At 50.3% G+C, this 20,985-nt stretch overlaps 1 protein-coding gene across 1 annotated transcript in view; it reads right to left on the reverse strand.

The window, feature by feature from the left end:
* The window catches only part of elmo3 (engulfment and cell motility 3), a 207,185-nt gene that overhangs the window by 115,089 nt on the left and 71,111 nt on the right, over positions 1 to 20,985 (reverse strand). The window contains exons 6-7 of the mRNA XM_038807072.1: positions 12,707 to 12,876; positions 788 to 887 (exon numbers count right to left, since the gene is read on the reverse strand). Coding sequence (XP_038663000.1) covers positions 788 to 887; positions 12,707 to 12,876 — 270 coding nt within the window. The remainder of the gene's footprint in view (positions 1 to 787; positions 888 to 12,706; positions 12,877 to 20,985) is intronic.

A 20,985-nucleotide genomic window follows, 5' to 3' on the forward strand; every position in this document is an offset into this window, starting at 1 on the left:
TGACTCCGGCCCAGATCTGCTGTTGTATCCTGACTCCGACTCCAGCCGTTGATCCTGTCTCCCATCACCAGCCGTTGAGCACCAGCCATCGTTCAGTAAGTGCCAAAACGATGCTCGCTACGTGAACCCGGCATTACTTATACAGTATTCGACTATTAGTGAACAGAAGGTGCAGCCCAGAAAGGAACAAAGGCCTTGTCCCCTGACCTTGCTGGTTCCTACTTAGATAAGTATTTAGTCGTTTAATAGTAGAAATAAGTATTAGTCTTTAGCGTGTGCATGCGTATTTATTATATTTGTATAATAAATATTGATCGCTTGAACTTACTGATCGGTGTATAGTTTTATTACTTTGAACCTGACCTTGAAATACTTGTGAGGTGTCTATATACGGCACCTGGCGACTCCGAGCTGAAAATACACACACAGAGCTGTAGCAGTGTTAAGCACACGGCCTTTAAACGGAGGCGTGTTAATACACTCCAATAAACGCGTAATACACTCAAGTAAAACGTGCAACACCACCTCTCAACATCGGCATCCAGTCATCTCCCCGTCTCACAGACAATCGGAACCTGTTCATAGGATTCAAACAGGTTGTTGATGCCAAAGCCAATGCGCAGGACTTTTCTTTATGAAGCCCGTTTATTGACTTCCTCAGTTTCAGAGCACTCCTACCACTCAACCTGGTGTCCTAGCTGTGGCCTATTCATACACATTCAAAGATCAACCCTATCACCCATTGCTCTTAATCTTAACAATGTCATTGACAATAACAGAACCAAACCTTTTTAATGAAAACCTGGGTGAGGGTTTCCCAGGAAACGACGCCATGTTCCATCAGCTCAATGAATGCATTCAGGGTGTGGGCCAAAGTCTCGCCAGTGCTGAAAATACACAAGAAACAACCACTTTGTTACTTGGGGTGTTCATCAGATTGGGTAACTTGAACAAAGGCTGAAGGAAAAAAGGAAGTAGGTCAGAAAGATTCAAAAGATAAAAAGTCAGAAATCCCTGAAGAAAGAGAGGAGTTCCATTTATATCGCATTTATTTCTTGACCATTTGGACGTCCCAAAGCTCTTTATCAATGACAACTTTTTGTCGTAACTAAGACCCACAGCAGCCTACTTGCTCACAAGTATCACAAACTGCAATTTGATTGTGGTGAATGTATTATGACAGCCATTCACCACTGTATTGCATTGTATGATGTTGTTGCCCTTGTGGGCTCCACCTATGGACCATTGTATTGTATTACACCACTTTGTATCATGTTGATGCCCTTGTAGGCTCTGTCCCTGGCTCCGCCCCCTTGAGGGGAGGTATATAGATCTGCTGCCCTGCAGGTGGCTCTCAGTGCAGAGCAGTCGCAGGCAGGCACAGTTCTAGCTGATTAAAGCCACAGTTCACTTCAACTCCCGTCTCTTGTGGTTTGATGGTCGCATCAATTTAATCAGCTACAACATCGCGATAGAAGCAGCCCTCAAACCTGACCGACTGGAACTCGACCCACAGGCAGCTTAAGCCAAATGGATTTTTTCGCACTGGCTCCGATGTTTCGAGGCCTACCTCGCCGCCTTCTCCTCGCCCTCCGTCACCGACGAACAGAAGCTGAGCCTCCTCCATGCCCGGGTGAGCCATCAAATCTCTGTGCAGATCGAGGAAGCGACCACATACGCAGATGCGGTCACGATCCTAAAGCGGCAATACGTGAGGCCAGTGAACGAAGTGTACGCGCGGCATCTCCTCACCACTCACCGACAACGCCCCCGGGAATCGCTGGAGGACTACCTACGCAACCTGAAAGTACTCGCGCGAAGCTGCAACTACAAGGCCGTCACAGCCTCACAACACGTGGAACCCGCCATCCGGGACGCCTATGTGGCTGGAGTCCGGTCCAACTACGTCAGACAGCGTCTGCTCGAGAAGGGCGCCCTCGACCTAGAAGAAACGATAAAATTAGCCACCTTGCTAGAAGTAGCGTTTCAGAGCCTCAACGCTTTCTCCTCTGACCACGCGACACCCTCGTGGACACCCGACCAGAGATTACCCCAGGCCTGTGCCGCGCGGCTGCCCGCCCAATCTGGGGGGCTACCCTGCTGTTTCTGCGGCCAGCACCGGTACTCCAGGCAGCGTTGCCTGTCTCGGAACGCAAACTGTAGTGACTGCGGCAAGAAAGGACACTTTGTCAAGGTCCGCCTGGCCAGGTCCAAGTCCTCCAAATCACAGGCCAGACTCTCAGACTCACAGGCTCGCAGACCCTGCAGCGTGGCTGCGTGCCTGCTGACTCCGCCCCCTTTTGGACGCGTCACCCGCCTCGTGTTGTCCGTGGGGGCAGCCATCACTGACTCTACACAACACGTGTGACTCACGGGAGCCGCCATCTTGGCCGCCGTCTCCCACGTGGCCTACCATGGGCGACTCATGGGGGCCGCCATCTTCATCGCCGCCCGACACGTGCGACTGACTGGGGCCACCATCTTCAATGCCGCCCAACACGTGCGACCGATGGGGGCCGCCATCTTGGGACCACACCATCACCTCGGACCACGCCGGCTACCCACAACTCGCGTGGTCACCCTCGACCAGTCACGCCCAAAGCACCTCCGGAACTCCATGATGATCGTCCGGGTCAATGGGCACGCAACGCCTTGCCTGTTTGACTTGCACTTCAAACAATCTCCCTCGCTTCCAGATTGCACTCAGTGCAGATTTGGGGGGTATGTCAACTGTCGCGAACCTCGTGATACAGGGCGTCAAAAACGCAAACTTTAAACTATATGTACTCCCCGATCTCTGCGCTCCTCTTCTGTTGGGACTGGACTTCCACTGCAACCTCAGGTGCCTGACCCTAAAGTTCGGCGGGATCTCTATCCCCTCTCACTGTTTGTAGCCTCGCGACCCTGAAGGTCAACCCTCCCCCTACTCTTTGCATATCTCACTGCCGACTGTAAGCCAGTCGCCACCAGGATCAGGCGGTACAGTATCCAGGACAAGACTTTTATCAGGTCCGAGGTCCTGACTCTTGCTCAGGTGGTGGTCGTCAGGACCGGGGTAAAGAACAGGATGGTTGTAGATTACAGCCAGACCATAAACCGGTACACGCACCTTGATGCGTACCCCTCCCCCGGATAGCGGACATGGTGAATCAGATCGCACACTACCGGGTGTTCTCCACGGTGGATCTGAAGTCCGCATACCACCAGCTCCCAATCCGCCCGGAAGATCGACACTACATGGCTTTTAAGGCAGATGGCCGCCTCTTCCACTTCCTCCAGGTCACCTTCGGCATCACCAACGGGGTCTCGGTTTTCCACAGAACGATGGACCGAATGGTGGACCAGTACGGGCTGCGGGCCACATTTCCGTACTTGGACAACGTCACCATCTGCAGCCACGACCAGCAAGACCACGATGCCAAACTTCAGAAGTTTCTCCAAACCGCCCAAGCCCTCAACCTAACTTATAACAAGGAGAAATGCATTTTCCGTACAACCAGACTAGCTATCCTCAGCTATTTCATGGAAAACGGAGTCCTCGGGCCCAACCCTGACCGTATGTGCCCCCTCCTGCAACTCCCCCTCCCCCACAGACCCAAGGCCCTGAAAAGATGCTTCGGGTCTTTTCCTATTATGCCCAGTGGGTCCCCAACTATGCGGACAAAGCCCGCCCACTGATCAAAGCCACCATCTTCCCACCGGCGGCTGAGACCCGCCAGGCATTCAGCCGCATCAAGGCGGATATTGCCAAAGCTGCAATGCATGTGGTAGATGAGTCCATCCCTTTCCAGGTGGAGAGCGACGCGTCAGAAGTCGCCCTCGCTGCTACCCTTAATCAGGCAGGCAGGCCCGTAGCCTTTTTCTCCCGAACCCTCAACGCCTCCGAGATTCAACACTCCTCAGTCGAAAATGAAGCTCAAGCCATTGTGGAAGCTGTACGGCACTGGAGGCACTACCTCGCTGGTGGGAGGCTTACACTCATCACCGACCAACGGTCGGTAGCCTTCATGTTCGACAACACAGAGCGGGGCAAGATCAGGAATTATAAAATCTTGAGGTGAAGGATCGAACTCTCCACCTATAATTACGATACTGTGTATCGTCCTGGGAAGCTCAATGAGCCTCCAGATACCCTGGCCTGCGGCACATGCACCAGAGTGCAAGATGACCGACTCCGGGCCATCCACAACGACCTCTGCCACCTGGGGGTCACCCGGCTTTTCCACTACATCAAGGCCTGAAACCTGCCCTGTCCACCGAGGTCAGGGCCATGACCAGGGACTGCCAAATCTGTGCGGAGTGTAAGTCGCACTTCTATCAACCAGATAAGCCCACCTGGTGAAGGCACACCCGGCCCTTTGAGCGCCTCAGTATCGATTTCAAAGGGCACCTCCCCTCTACCAACAGCAATATGTATTTCCTTAACATCGTTGATGAGTACTCCCGCTTCCCCTTCGCAATCCCTTGCCCCGACATGACCGCGGCCACTGTCATTAAGGCCCCACATAGTACCTTCACCTTGTTCGGTTTCCCCACTTACGTCCACAGTGACCGGGGCTCCTCGTTTATGAGCAACGAACTGCGTCAGTACCTGCTCGGTAAGGGCATCGCCTCAAGCAGAACTACCAGTTACAACCCCCGGGGAAACGGACAGGTGGAGAGGGAGAATGCAACGGTATGGAAGGCCGTCCTCCTGGCCCTACGGTCAAGGAATCTCCCACTGTAGGAGTTTCCCACTGGCAGGAGGTCCTCCCTGACGCGCTCCACTCCATTAGGTCACTTCTTTGCACAGCCACGAACGAGACCCCTCATGACCGTCTATTTGTTTTCCCGAGGAAATCCACCTCCGGGGTCTCACTACCGGGGCCTGTACTCCTCCAAAAACATGTGAGGAGCCATAAGTCCGACCCCCTGGTCGAGTGGGTCCAGCTCCTTCACGCCAACCCCCAGTATGCCTGCGTGGCGCACCACAACGGCCGACAAGATACAGTCTCCCTCTGGGATCTGGCACCCGCAGGATCCTCTACGACCATCACCTACCCCCCAACCTAAACCAAACAGCCCTGCATGGCCTCCACCCCCCTCCCCCCATTACCGACCCGACAGGGATGAAGCTCCAGAAGCCACGCTCCAGGAGTCCACACCTGTGCCCACATCAACGAGTTCAACACCCGTGCCCGCACCAACGAGTTCAACACGCGTGCCCGCAGCAAAACCAGAACTTAGGCGATAGCAGCGCACGATCAGGGCACTGGACAGACTCAACCTGCGAGCCACTTCACCCCCTCTGGACTTCAATTTTTTAACAGGGGGTGAATGTGGTGAATGTATTATAACAGCCATTCACCACTGTATTGCATTGTACTATGTTGTTGCCCTTGTGGGCTCCACCTATGGATCATTGTATTGTATTACACCATTTTGTATCAGGTTGGTACCCTTGTGGGCTCTGTCCCTGGCTCCGCCCCCTTGAGGGGAGGTATATAGAGCTGCTGCCCTGCAGGCGGCTCTCAGTGCAGAGCAGTCACAGGCAGGTACAGTTCTAACTCCCCGTTTCGTGTGGATTGATGGTCGCATCAGTGAGGAACTGTTTTTTCGAGTGGTATGTGCCAAAGGAATAATGATTATATAGGGCACTGACAGAGTGTCCCTTTTCTTCAGCATCCACCCGTGAGGGCAGGCTGGAGCGTGGTTTTAATGTTTCATTTGAAAGACAGCATGTACATTATCCCATTATCAAAAGTAGAGAAGTGTTGTTGCCATTGTATAGGGTGTTGGTGAGAACACATCTGGAATATTGTGTTCAGTTTTGGTCTCCTTATTTGAGGAAGGATGTGGTGGCATTGGAGGCAGTTCAGAGGAGGTTCACCAGATTGATTCCGGGAATGAAGGGGTTGGCGTATGAGGACAGCTTAAACATTTTATTGAGGTATTTTTGGTATTGTAACAACAACACAATAAACAATGTACATGAAACTATAAACATAGTGCAAAAGCCGTCTCCCTCCCTTACAGGTCCCACCTTTATTAATCCCCTACTCTAAGATAAACTAAACCTCATCCCCCTCTTCTGCTGACGATTAATTTCCCGCGAAGAAGTCGACGAACGGTTGTCACCTCCGGGTGAACCCTAACAGTGACCCTCTCAAGGCGAACTTGATTTTCTCCAAACAGAGAAATCTAGCCATGTCCGATAGCCAGGTCTCTGACATTGGGGGCTTTGAGTCCCTCCAAGCTAATAGTATCCGTCTCCGGGCTACCAGGGAAGCAGGGAAGCAAAGGCTTAGAACGTCTTCCTCTTTCTCCTCCTGGATTCCCGGGTCTTCCGACACTCCGAAAATCGCCACCTCTGGACTTTGTTTTTAACACCGTGGACACGACATCTGCAAACCCCTGCCAAAATCCCCTAAGCTTTAGACATGTGCAGAACCTGTGGACATGGTTTGCTGGTCCTCCCGCACATTTTGCGCACCTGTCTTCCACCCCAAAGAACCTGCTCATCTGGGCCACTGTCATGTGAGCCTGATGAACAACCTTAAATTGTATCAGGCTGAACCTGGCACACGTTGCGGACACGCAACTCTACTCAACACGTCAGCCCATAGACCATCCTCTATCTCACCTCCCAGCTCCTCCTCCCATTTACGCTTCAGCTCCTCGGTCTGCGTCTCCTCTGACACAATAAGTTCTTTGTAAATGTTAGAGACACTCCCTTCTCCTACGCACCTCTGGAAACTACCCTGTCCTGAATCCCCCTTAGTGGTAGGAGTGGGAAGGTTGACACCTGTTTATGTAGGAAGTCCGGAACCTGCAGATACCTGAATTAGTTTCCCCTCGCCAACCCAAACTTCTCTTCCAGCGCCCTCATACTCGGAAAGCTCCCCTCGATAAACATATCCCCCATCCTCTCAATTCCTGCTCTCTGCCATATCCGGAACCCCATCCATACTTCCCGGGGCAAACCGGTGATTATTACAGATTGGGGACCAGACCGATGCTCCCTCTGCTCCCACACGTCTCCTCCATTGCCCCCAGACTCTCAGGGCTGCCACCACTAAGGGGCTGGTGGAGTACCATGCCAGCTGGAATGGCAGAGGCGCCATTACCAACGCCCCCAAACTGGTGCCCTTGCATGAAGCCGCCTCCATACACTCCCATGCCGACCCCTCCCCCACCCACCCACTTCCTGAGCATGGCTACATTCGCCGCCCAGTAATAATTAAAATTTGGCAGCGCCAACCCGCCCTCACCCGACTCCGCTTAAGCATTACCTTCCTTACCCACGGGGTCTTGCCCGCCCAAACAAAGCCAGTGATCACTTTGTTGACCCGTTTAAAAAAAGGACCGCGGAATAAAGATGGGGAGACACTGAAATACAAACAGGAATCTCGGGAGGACCGTCATCTTCACCGTCTGCACCCTCCTGGCCAGTGACAACGGAAGCGCGTCCCATCTCCAAAATCATCCTTCATTTGGTCTACTAGCTGGGCCTGATTTAATTTATGCAGCCGGTCCAATTCCCGTGCCACTTGAATGCCCAGGTACCTAAAGCTTCCCCCTACTTATCTAAACGGCAGCTCTCCCAATCGCCTCTCCTGTCCCCTCGCCTTGTCCGCAAACATCTCACTTTTCCCCACATTTAGCTTATACCCCGAAAATCCTCATGATTTCTTCCATCCCCTCTATTGGGTCCGATACACACAGAAGCAGGTCGCCTGCATAAAGCGAGACTCCCCCCCCCCCCCCCCCATCCTATTCATCCGTACGCTTGCCACAGGAGCCTGATTAAGCAACCTGACCCAGTCAATAAAGCCCCGCCCAATCCGAACCATCCCAGTACCTCCCACAGATAATCCCATTCTACCCGATCAAAAGCCTTTTCTGCATCCATTGCAATCACTACCTCCACCTCCTTACCTTCCGGGGCATCATGATCACGTTGAACAACCTTCTTACATTGGCCACCAACTGCCTACCCTTAACAAACCCCGTTTGGTCCTCGCCAATAATTCTGCCGGCCTTCTCTCCATGCTCATAGATCCCCCCCCCCCCCCAATGCCTTTCTCAGCTGCTCCACCGCCCTCTCTGTGGTTAACAAACCGAACTCCGCCTGTAGCCTGCATGGTTCCCTTAAAAGCCCTGCCACTGGGGTCTCCGCATACCTCCTATCGATCTGCAGTATCTCCTTTACCAGTCAGTCCGTCTCTGCCCTGTCTACCTTCTCCCTATGGGCCCATATCGAGGTCAGCTCCCCTCCTACCACCGCCTTCAGTGCTTCCCAGACCACCGCTGCTGAAATTTCCCTCGTGTCGTTGACCGCAAGTAGTTCTGAATACATTTCCTCAGCCGCTCGCACACCCCATCGTCAGCCAAAAGTCCCACATCTAACCTCCATTGCGGGCGCTGGTTACTGTCATTAGTAAACTGCAGATCAACCCAGTGTGGAGCATGGTCTGAGATTGTGTCCACCACCCCTGCCAGTAAAGCCCTGCTCAAAATAAAGAAATCAATCCGGGAGTACACTTTATGCACGTGTGGGTAGAAGGAGAACTCCTTCACCCTCGGCTGCCCAAATCTCCATGGATCCATCTCCCCATCTGCTCCATTAACCCTTTCAGTTCCCTTGCTATTGCTGGCACCCTGGCCATTTTTGAGCTTGACCGGTTCAAGCCAGGGTCAATAACTGTGTTGCTGTCATGACCAACCTCTGCAAGTCCATGTCCGGTATCTTCCCCAGCATCCTCTTTATAAACTCAACATCATCCCAATTTGCGCATACACATTTACTAATACCACCTGCACCCCCTCCAGTTTCATACTGACTATAATGTACCGACCTCCCACATCCAAAACTATTCTTCCGCTTCAAACACCACCCACTTATTGATCAGGATTGCGACCCCTCTCGTCTTTGAGTCATGTCCCGAGTGAAAGACCTGACTGACCCAGCCTTTCCTCAATCTAATCTGGTCAGTTACTCTAAGGTGCATCTCCTGCAACATTACCACGCCCGCCTTCAGTCCCCTAAGATGCGCGAACACACGTGCCCTCTTGACCTGCCCATTTAACTCTCGAACATTCCAGGTGATCAGCCTAGTTGGGGGGCTCATTGTCCCCCACTTCGCCGATCAGCCATCCCCTATTTTGGGCCTGGCTCCAGCCCATGCTCCGCACCTCCACCGGTCCGCCCCCAACCTCCTCTCTGCCCCTTAACCCATGTCCCTCCCTCATCAGCAGAACATTTCCCCCTCCCCCCTAGTAAGAAACCTCTGTAACCCAACTCCTTCAATAAACAAAACTATGCGCACCCCACTGCACCTCCTTGAGCTAGCCCGTCCAGCTAGCTTGGTGGCCCCCATCCCTGGCGCCGGATTGTCTCCCACCTATTGTTCCCCCCTCGCTCATACAATCATACTCCAACATCAAAGAATCCACACACAATTGCCCGACAGAAAAACACCAAGATCTAAACAAGCACACCTCCATCCCCCAACAGTGCAAATGAAAACCTTAACTCACTCAGCTCTACCGCTGGTCCCAAATCAATGCAAAAGGCATTACAAACAGCTTCCACAAAACGAAAAAAAGAGAAACTTTTTTCTTTTAACAAAAGAACAGTAAAACAAAAAAAAAAACAAGAATATTGCAGCAAAGTTCAAAAGTTCTCAGTCCACCACAAGTCCTTTCCTTTTCGCGAAGTCCAGCGCGTCCTCAGGTGACGCAAAATAAAAGTGCTGTTCCTCGTGCGTGACCCAGAGACGGGCCAGATACAACAGCCCAAACTTTACCTTTTTCTTAAAAAGGATCGACCTAATCTGGTTGAACCCTGCTCTTCTCCTGGCCACCTCCACACTCAGGTCTTGGTAAACTCGCAGGATACAGTTGTCCCACTGACAGCTCCGTATCTGCTTGGCCCACTGTAGAATGCGCTCCTTATCCAAGTACCTGTGGAATCTCACCACCATTGTCCTTGGGGGGGTCTCCCATTTATGGCTTCCTCGTGAGCGCTCTGTGAGCCCTGTCCACCTCCAAGGGTCGGGAGAATGTCCCCTCCCCCAGCAGCTTCTCAAATATACCTGCTATGTATGCCCCAGCGTCTGCTCCTTCGGACCCCTCCGGGAGCCTAACGATTCTGAAGTTCTGCCGGCGGGACTATGCTCTAGGTCCTCCACCTTCTCCAGGAGCCTTTTCTGTTGGTCTCTCAGCATCCACACCTCCAACTCCACCGCAGTTTGGTGTTTCTCCTCAGTCATCAGTATTACAATTCAAATCCGGTAAAAAATCGGGGGAAAAAGGTCCAAAAGTCCGACCAGAGCGGGAGCCACCAAATGTGCGACTTACTCCTTCATAGCCGCCACCGCCTGCATGGTCTATTTAACTCCTTTGTGAACTAGCTATAAGATACTGTGTAACTCCTACAGCACAGATAGAGGCAATCTGAGCCGGGATTACCGCTGCTAGTGAGGACAGAGTATTTGGCGCTCAGCCAAATCTCCGATTCACCGCAATGGGAGTGGAGAAGCCCATTGCCGTGAACGGACCATAAATCCCTGGTGCTTCAACTCCGCACAAGTCTCCTCCCACCCCAACTTCACCTTTGACCTATTAACATGCGTTTCCTCTCCTTTCTCCCTCATTGACTGATCATCTACAGAAACAGCGGCCGGTTTAGCTCAGTTGGCTGGACAGCTGGTTTGCGATGCAGAACAAAGCCAACAGTGTGGGTTCAATTCCCGTACCGGCTGAGTTTATTCATGAAGACCTGCCTTCTCAATGTTGCCCCTCACCTGAGGTGCGGTGATCCTCAGGTTAAATCCCCACCAGGTGGGGCAGCATGGTGGCGCTTGTTAGCACTGCTGCCTCATTGCACCAAGGACCTGGGTTCGATCCGGGTCCCGGGTCACTGACTGTGTCGAGTTTGCACATTTCCCCTGTGTTTGCGTGGGTCTCACTCCCACAACACAAAAATATGTGCAGTATAGGTGAATTGGCCATGCAAAATTGCCCCTTAATTGGAAAAAAACGAGTTGGGTGCTTTAAATGTATAAAATCACCACCAGTTAGCTCTCCCCCTCAGAGGGGAAAGCAGCCTCTGGTGATCTGTGACTATGGTGACTTTACTTACTTACAGTAACGTTACGAGGCCTTGCGGAACAGTGGTAGTGCCCCTACTGCTGGACCAGAAGCTCTGGGTTTGAGTCCAAAGCCAGGAATTGTAGGCCATGAAAGGAACATTCAACACGGTTCAACAGACCGCTAATCAGCTCAGGAATCCTTTCCCCACTCTCCCCCAAAAGGGTAAAAAAAAACAGTATATAGGTGTGAAGATACGTCAACAACAACAGCACATTGCTCGCCTGCAACTATCCCATTGTGAGTTCCACCTTTTAACTAGCAAAAGAGGTTTCTTTTGAATTATTAGGTGTTTATTTTACACGTGTGACCCTTAGTCTGGATTCACCCACACTCTCTCTATTTCTTTTTTATTTAATTTAAAATTTTTTTTAGATTACCCAATTATTTTTTCCAATTATGGGACAATTTAGTGTGGCCAATCCACCTACCTTGCACATCTTTGGTTGTGGGGGAAAAACCCACGCAGACACAGGGATAATGTGCAAACTCCACATGGACAGTGACCCAGGGCCGGGATCGAACCTGGGACCTCAGCACCGTGAGGCAGCTGTGCTAACCACTAGGTCACCGTACTGCCCCACTCTCTCTATTTCAACTCTCTAAATTCTGACATAATTTCAACAACCATCTATCACGACATCTCTCGGCCTTCTCTTTACTAGGGAAAAGAGCCCCGGTCTGTTCCATCAAACCGACTTCAACAGCCACCTGTTATTGCTTATTCTTGGTGACTGACAACCAACGGACAAGGAAGTTGGGTGTTTGATGCCAAATTGATTACCGCTGCTAGCGAGGAGCGACTAATTGGGTTCACTCTTTTCCACGATAACCTTGCATTCAAAGTCTCACTTCAACCCCGATTTGTGCTTGTGAAAACCGATCTGGATTCGAATCTTGGCAAGCACGTTGGTCACATTGCCATTTTTAACTGAGAAGTTCAAAGAGTAAACAGGTTCATGGGTGACTTTCCCTCCGCGACACCTTCTCAGCAATACTGTGTCCCACTGACATGGTAACCGCACAGGCTAATTAATGGAATTGCCCTGAGCTCGGGGCAGGATACAATGGTACTCCGGTGTCAGCCTTGGCTTAGCGGGTGGCTCGCTCACCCCCTCGGAACCACAAGGTTGTGGGGGTTCAAGCCCTATTCCAGGGTGCAAACACTAGGCCGGTACCCCATTGTGGTACTGAGGGAGTGCTGCGCTCTTAAAGGTATCATCGCTCAGAGGAGACGTTAAACTGAAGCCCCCTCTGCTGGTCCAGGCAAATGGGCTATTTTGCACGAACAGTGGAGATCTCCCGGGTGTCGTTAACCAATCCTGCTGCCAATAGCGATAAGAGAGATGAAGCGGTCATCACCACATTGGCTGTTTGTGGGAGCTTACTGTGCACAAATTGGCCCTCACATTCCTACCTTACAACAGCCAACGAGCTTCAAACATCACTCTATTGGGTGCAAAGCACCTTGTAATCTCCTGAGAAGGTCAGTGATATAAATAAAAATCCTCTTCCGTTCCCTGTCCTGCGAGCACTGAGAATGTCTAGTCATGGAGTCAAACTTCCTACTCACTCATTGCCATTCTCCACAATGTGGACCAACACAGCGATCCCGTCCTTACTGATGAACTCCTGGGCGAAGGTGATGTCCTTGGAGAGAACGGCCAGTCCCTTCAGTGAATCAGAACGCACGTCGTAGTTACCGCTCTGGATGCCAGTGTAGAGATTCTCAGCTTCTCGACCCTGGGGCAGGAACAGAAACAGATGAAGAGCCAACTTTTACAATTTACCAAGGGACCCATGAAAAATCATCGGGGATTATTTATTTATTAAATTTTTTTTTTTTTTTTTTTTAAAGAGTGCCCAATTCATTTTTTCCAATTAAGGGGCAATTTAGTGTGGCCAATCCACCTACCCTGCACATGTTTGGGTTGTGGGGGTGAAAACCATGCAAACACGGGGAGAATGTGCAAACTCCACACAGACAGTGACCCAGAGCCGGGATCGAACCTGGGACCTCGGCACCGTGAGGCAACAGGGCTAATCCACTGTGCTGCCCAGGATTGCAGGATTATTGAGGGAGCAGAGTCAGAATGGATACTCAGATGTGTGTGTGTGTGCGCGCTTGTAGGTCTATTCATCCGTAGAAGCATCTCTGGCTACTGGAACATTCAAACATCACCTCTGTGCTTTCTGACCTGTTCCTACCCCAACAATGCCTTAAATTTAAAATTTTCATCCTAGAGATCAAATCCCTCCATGGTCTCTCTCTCCTCTTGATGTCTGTAGCCTTCTCCAGCCCCAGCACCCTCCGGGATATCTGTGTTCCTCCAATTATGGCCTCTTCTGGCACCCCCAAACCTCCTGAACAAACCCAGCTGTTAGTCGTACCTCTAGCTGCAGAGGCCTGAATTGTTGAGATTTTCTCCCATGGCCCCCATCTCCCCCTTTCTGCTGCTCAGTAAAATCTACCCCTCTTTCACTGAAATGTTTGGGCACTGATGCACAATCAATGGACACGAAACGTAGGTGAAGTCCAAACGAAAGGCTTTAATTAGCAAGAAGTGGACCCGGCAGCAGACGTACAGGAGAATGGCTGGCTGCCGGGGAACACGGGTTCTTATACCCCGCCTCATAGGCGGAGCTACCTTCCTCTTAGCCAATCGGGCTAAGAGGCACACAATACCTGGGCCAATGGGCAGCGAGTCCTCTGCACCAATGGCAGCTCACACTCATAGGTACCGTAATACCCTTAGTCATACTATCACAGGCACATGTTCTCATAGTTCCTCAAGCGACTTGGCGTCGAATTCTGTTTGATAATGCTCGTGTGAAATGGCCTTGAGATATTTTATGAGGCTGAAGGTACATTATAAATGATAATAAAAAATATAAATACAAGTTATTGCTGAACTAGACAGATTTGAAACTGTCACACTCCTGAAATCAATAAACTTCATGGAATGTGGGCTCGCGATGTTGTCCATCTCTGATTGCCCTTTGAACCGAGTGGTTAGCCGGGCCTTTTCAGAGGACAGTTAAGAGTCAACCACATTGCTGTGGGTCTGCAGTCACATGTGGGCCAGTCTAGGTAAGGCCGACAGGCTTCCCTCCCTAAAGGACATTAGCGAATCCAGATTTATGAATTGATGTTAAAATTCCACCATCGGGGCAGCACGGTGGCCTGGTGGTTAGCACAACCGCCTCACGGCGCTGAGGTCCCAGGTTCGATCCCGGCTCTGGTGTCCGTGTGGAGTTTGCACATTCTCCCCGTGTCTGCGTGGGTTTCGCCCCCACAACCCAAAAATGTGCAGAGTAGGAGGATTGGCCACGCTAAATTGCCCCTTAATTGGAAAAATAATTGGGTAATCCAAAATAAAAAATAAAAAATTCCACCATCTGCCATGGTGGGAATCGAACACACATCCTCGGATATGTAGCCTGGGCCATTGGATTGCTAGTCCTCTGACATTTCCACTACCTCTGTATTTTAAAAGGGGCCTCACAGTAACTCAGAAACAAGGACAGGGATTTCCTGTCACGCCTGCAGCTGGTGGGATGGTAGATATGACAGACCGGTTAGGCAGGAATTTCCAGTCCTAGGGAGGGCAGGACTGGAAAATCCCAGCCTAGGACTTGATATTTTCTCAATGGTAGAAAGTTAAATCGGATGCAGAGAACTGCTGTAGGCCCCAAGGAATAGTTGTTTTCTACACTTCAGCCACACCCCCCATCCTGCCCACCACATTTACCTCCCACCTCCGGCTGTTCCTGACCCTTGCCTCGAGTACCTTGCCCACATGCCCAGCCACAGGCTACACTGATCACCACTTTCAATTGAAATGAACCTTTAATAAAACTTTGACGGTCAGATATGATCTAACGGTTTACCTCTTTCATCACGCCCACCTTTCCCGTGGCTGGTCACTTGTGCATCACCCTTTTAAAACGTATGCATTTTTGAAGGAGTGGGGACCACTTCTCTTAAAGCAGTGCCCTGCTGGCACCCTTGCAGCTCTCAGTCTTGCTGATCAGTAACTGAGATGGATGATGCTGGATCCGTGGTAAAGAGGGTTCTTCTGCTCCATATTCCCTTTGCCATTGGATGGCACAGTGGTTAGCACTGCTGTCTCACAGCGCCAGGCACCCAGATTCAATACCATTCATGGGTAACTGTGTGGAGTTTGCATGTTCTCCCCGTGTCAGCGTGGGTTTCCTTCGGGTGCTCTGGTTTTCACCCACATTCCAATGATGTGCAGGTTAGGTGAATTGGCTGTGCTAAATTGCTCCCCAGTGTCCAAAGCTGAGGTGGGAATACAGGAATAGGGCCGGGCATGGGCCTGGGTAGGATGCTCTTTAGGAGGGTCGGTGCAGATGGGCTGAATGGCCTCCTTCTTCGCTGTAGGGATTCTATGATATAATAAACTTTGGAAATATTCCCCGATTATGTGCAACTGGGGTTTTGGCCAAATTTCCTCCACGGTTAGGCCAATGGAGGCAGAGAAGCCCTGAAGACACACACTACACTACCGCCCCTCCCCCCCCCAACCCGCATCATCCCAGCTACCCGACAACTCGTGGTCCCCACTACTTGAAAAAACAATTACCCTTTTAAAAGGGGCAATATTTATTTTGCAAACGTTTATTTTTACCCTGGAGTGAGGGGCGATCTGACTGAAATATTTAAGATTCTGAAGAGATGTGACAGGGTGGATGTGGAGAGGATGTTCCTCTTGTGGGAGAGACTAGAACTAAGCCATGGGGTACGGGCCTCTGGCACGGAGTCTGCCCCTGTTGCTCAGAAGGGAAGGGGGGAAAGGAGTAGAACATTAGTAATTGGGGACTCAATAGTCAGGGGCACAGATAGGAGATTTTGTGGGAGCGAGAGAGACTCACGTTTGGTATGTTGCCTCCCAGGTGCAAGGGTACGTGATGTCTCGGATCGTGTTTTCCGGGTCCTTAAGGGGGAGGGGGAGCAGCCCCAAGTCGTAGTCCACATTGGCACTAACGACATAGGTAGGAAAGGGGACAAGGATGTCAGGCAGGCCTTTCGGGAGCTAGGATGGAAGCTCAGAGCGAGAACAAACAGAGTTGTTATCTCTGGGTTGTTGCCCGTGCCACGTGATAGTGAGATGAGGAATAGGGAGAGAGAGCAATTAAACACGTGGCTACAGGGATGGTGCAGGCGGGAGGGATTCAGATTTCTGGATAACTGGGGCTCTTTCTGGGGAAGGTGGGACCTCTATAGACAGGATGGTCTACACCTGAACCTGAGGGGCACCAATATCCTGGGGGGGAGATTTGTTAGTGCTCTTTGGGGGGGTTTAAACTAATTCAGCAGGGGCATGGGAACCTGGATTGTAGTTTTGGGGTACGGGAGATTGAGAGTATAGCGGTCAGGAGCACAGATTTGACTTCGCAGGAGGGTGCCAGTGTACAGGTAGGTGGTTTGAAGTGTGTCTACTTCAATGCCAGGAGTATACGAAATAAGGTAGGGGAACTGGCAGCATGGGTTGGTACCTGGGACTTCGATGTTGTGGCCATTTCAGAGACATGGATAGAGCAGGGACAGGAATGGTTGTTGCAGGTTCCGGGGTTTAGGTGTTTTAGTAAGCTCAGAGAAGGGGGCAAAAGAGGGGGAGGTGTGGCGCTGCTAGTCAAGGACAGTATTACGGTGGCGGAAAGGATGCTAGATGGGGACTCTTCTTCCGAGGTAGTATGGGCTGAGGTTAGAAACAGGAAAGGAGAGGTCACCCTGTTGGGAGTTTTCTATAGGCCACCTAATAGTTCTAGGGATGTAGAGGAAAGGATGGCGAAGATGATTCTGGAAAAGAGCGAAAGTAACAGGGTAGTTGTTATGGGAGACTTTAACTTTCCAAATATTGACTGGAAAAGATATAGTTCGAGTACATTAGATGGGTCGTTCTTTGTACAATGTGTGCAGGAGGGTTTCCTGACACAATATGTTGACAGGCCAACAAGAGGCGAGGCCACATTGGATTTGGTTTTGGGTAATGAACCAGGCCAGGTGTTAGATCTGGAGGTAGGTGAGCACTTTGGAAACAGTGACCACAATTCGGTGACCTTTACGTTAGTGATGGAAAGGGATAAGTATACCCCGCAGGGCAAGAGTTATAGCTGGGGGAAGGGCAATTATGATGCCATTAGACATGACTTAGGATGTGTTGGTTGGAGAAGTAGGCTGCAAGGGTTGGGCACACTGGATATGTGGAGCTTGTTCAAGGAACAGCTATTGCATGTTCTTGATAAGTACGTACCAGTCAGGCAGGGAGGAAGGGGTCGAGCGAGGGAACCGTGGTTTACCAAAGAAGTGGAATCTCTTGTTAAGAGGAAGAAGGAGGCCTATGTGAAGATGAGGCGTGAAGTTTCAGTTGGGGCGCTTGATAGTTACAAGGAAGCGAGGAAGGATCTAAAGAGAGAGCTGAGACGAGCAAGGAGGGGACATGAGAAGTCTTTGGCAGATAGGATCAAGGAAAACCCAAAAGCTTTCTATAGGTATGTCAGGAATAAAAGAATGACTAGGGTAAGAGTAGGGCCAGTCAAGGACAGTGGTGGGAAGTTGTGTGTGGAGGCTGAGGAGATAAGCGAGATACTAAATGAATACTTTTCGTCAGTATTCACTCAAGAAAAAGATAATATTGTAGAGGAGAATGCTGAGACCCAGGCTATTAGAATAGATGGCATTGAGGTGCGTAGGGAAGAAGTGTTGGCAATTCTGGACAAGGTGAAAATAGATAAGTCCCCGGGGCCGGATGGGATTTATCCTAGGATTCTCTGGGAAGCCAGGGAAGAGATTGCTGAGCCTTTGGCTTTGATTTTTAGGTCATCGTTGGCTACAGGAATAGTGCCAGAGGACTGGAGGATAGCAAATGTGGTCCCTTTGTTCAAGAAGGGGAGTAGAGATAACCCCGGTAACTATAGGCCGGTGAGCCTAACGTCTGTGGTGGGTAAAGTTTTGGAGAGGATTATAAAAGATACGATTTATAATCACCTAGATAGGAATAATATGATTAGGGACAGTCAGCATGGTTTTGTGAAGGGTAGGTCATGCCTCACAAACCTTATCGAGTTCTTTGAGAAGGTGACTGAACAGGTAGACGAGGGTAGAGCAGTTGATGTGGTGTATATGGATTTCAGTAAAGCGTTTGATAAGGTTCCCCACGGTCGGCTATTGCAGAAAATACGGAGGCTGGGGATTGAGGGTGATTTAGAGATGTGGATCAGAAATTGGCTAGTTGAAAGAAGACAGAGAGTGGTAGTTGATGGGAAATGTTCAGAATGGAGTTCAGTTACGAGTGGCGTACCACAAGGATCTGTTCTGGGGCCGTTGCTGTTTGTCATTTTTATAAATGACCTAGAGGAGGGCGCGGAAGGATGGGTGAGTAAATTTGCTGATGACACTAAAGTCGGTGGAGTTGTAGACAGTGCGGAAGGATGTTGCAGGTTACAGAGGGACATAGATAAGCTGCAGAGCTGGGCTGAGAGGTGGCAAATGGAGTTTAATGTGGAGAAGTGTGAGGTGATTCACTTTGGAAAGAATAACAGAAATGTGGAATATTTGGCTAATGGTAAAATTCTTGGTAGTGTGGATGAGCAGAGGGATCTCGGTGTCCATGTACATAGATCCCTGAAAGTTGCCACCCAGGTTGATAGGGTTGTGAAGAAGGCCTATGGTGTGTTGGCCTTTATTGGTAGAGGGATTGAGTTCCGGAGCCATGAGGTCATGTTGCAGTTGTACAAAACTCTAGTACGGCCGCATTTGGAGTATTGCGTACAGTTCTGGTCGCCTCATTATAGGAAGGACGTGGAAGCTTTGGAACGGGTGCAGAGGAGATTTACCAGGATGTTGCCTGGTATGGAGGGAAAATCTTATGAGGAAAGGCTGATGGACTTGAGGTTGTTTTCGTTAGAGAGAAGAAGGTTAAGAGGTGACTTAATAGAGGCATACAAAATGATCAGAGGGTTAGATAGGGTGGACAGCGAGAGCCTTCTCCCGCGGATGGAGGTGGCTAGCACGAGGGGACATAGCCTTAAATTGAGGGGTAATAGATATAGGACAGAGGTCAGAGGTGGGTTTTTTACGCAAAGAGTGGTGAGGCCGTGGAATGCCCTACCTGCAACAGTAGTGAACTCGCCAACATTGGGGGCATTTAAAAGTTTATTGGATAAGCATATGGATGATAAGGGCATAGTGTAGGTTAGATGGCCTTTAGATTTTTTCCATGTCGGTGCAACATCGAGGGCCGAAGGGCCTGTACTGCGCTGTATCGTTCTATGTTCTATGTTCTATGTTCTAGGGTGACACCGTTTAAAAAGTAAGAGATTTTCCACTTGGGATGGAAGTGAGGAGAATGTTTTTCTCTCATGGTGGTTGAGAGTCTGTGGGACTCTCTGCCCCTGAGAACATTGGAGGCTGGGACACTGAATATTTTTACAGCAGGGACAGATAGATCCTAGTCTGCTGAGGGAGTGAGAGGGTATTTGAGGTCGGCAGAAAAGTGAAATTGAAGCCACAGTCAGTTCAGCCATGAATGGTGGGGCAGGCCCCAGGAACTGAATGGCTCACCCTTGCACTATTAGAGGGAGAGAAAGCGTACATTGCCCCTTAAAAAAACCTATATACTATAAACGTATACATTTAAATATATTTGTATATATATATGTGTTTGTGTATATATGTGTGTGTGTGAATAATGCACAGACTGTATTTGGTACACTGCATGCTCTCTGATGCAGCTACCCACTTCGGGCCCCACTCCAGAACTTTTTACTTCATTGTTTTCAGTTATTTGCCCATTTTCCTTTTGAAATCTATCCTGGGGCAGCACGGTGGGCCAATGGCTAGCACTGCTGCGGACGGCTTTGAGGATCTGGGTCACTGTGTGGAGTTTGCACGTTCTCCCCGTGTTTGCGTGGGTTTCACCCCACAACCCAAAAATGTGCAGGTTAAGTGGATTGGCCACGCTAAATTGCCCCTTAATTGGATACTGTAAATTTATTTTTAAAAAGCCATCCTGGATTCCAATCCCAGTTTCTGGTCTGGCTTTCCTTTTTAAAAAAAATTCATTTATGGGATTTGGTTTTGCCAGCATTTATTGCCCATCCCTACTTGCCCTCCAGAAACTGGCAGTGAAGGTGGTGGTCCTAACATCCCATTCCATAGAACAGAATCGTTCATAACTTCTCTCTGTTCCGTCTGGCGTCCGGTACTATATTTATATGCCTTGGTTATAAATTCTTTTTAAGGGCAGCATGGTGGCGCAGTGGGCAGCACAGCTGCCTCACGGCGCCGAGGTCCCAGGTTCGATCCCGGCTCTGGGTCACTGTACATTTGGAGATTGCTCATTCGCCCCGTGTTTGCGTGGGTTTCACCCCCACAACCTAAAGATGTGCAGGGAAGGTGGACTGGCCACGCTAAATTGCGCCTTAATTGGAAAAAATGAATTGGGCACTCTAAATTTCTTTTAAAAAAAAATATTTTTAATGCGTTGCTGAGTACCGCTCAAACACAAAAAAAAGACCATACGAGTACAGTTGACTTTAAAAGCAAAGATGCCGGCACTGGAGGAGTTCTGGAAGGGGGTGGCGAGGACGGTGTCGAGGGTGGTGGGATCCAGGGTCAAGCCAGGGTGGGGACTCGCGATTTTTGGGGTTGGGGTGGAGCCGGGAGTGCAGGAGGCGAAAGAGGCCGGTGTGCTGGCCTTTGCGTCCCTAGTAGCCCGGCGAAGGATCTTGCTACAATGGAAGGATGCGAGGCCCCCAAGCGTGGAGACCTGGATCAATGACATGGCGGGTTTCATTAAGCTCGAGAAGGTCAAATTCGCCCTGAGA

This window comes from Scyliorhinus canicula, chromosome 9 (genome assembly GCF_902713615.1).
Source record: "Scyliorhinus canicula chromosome 9, sScyCan1.1, whole genome shotgun sequence".
Lineage (NCBI taxonomy): Eukaryota > Metazoa > Chordata > Chondrichthyes > Carcharhiniformes > Scyliorhinidae > Scyliorhinus > Scyliorhinus canicula.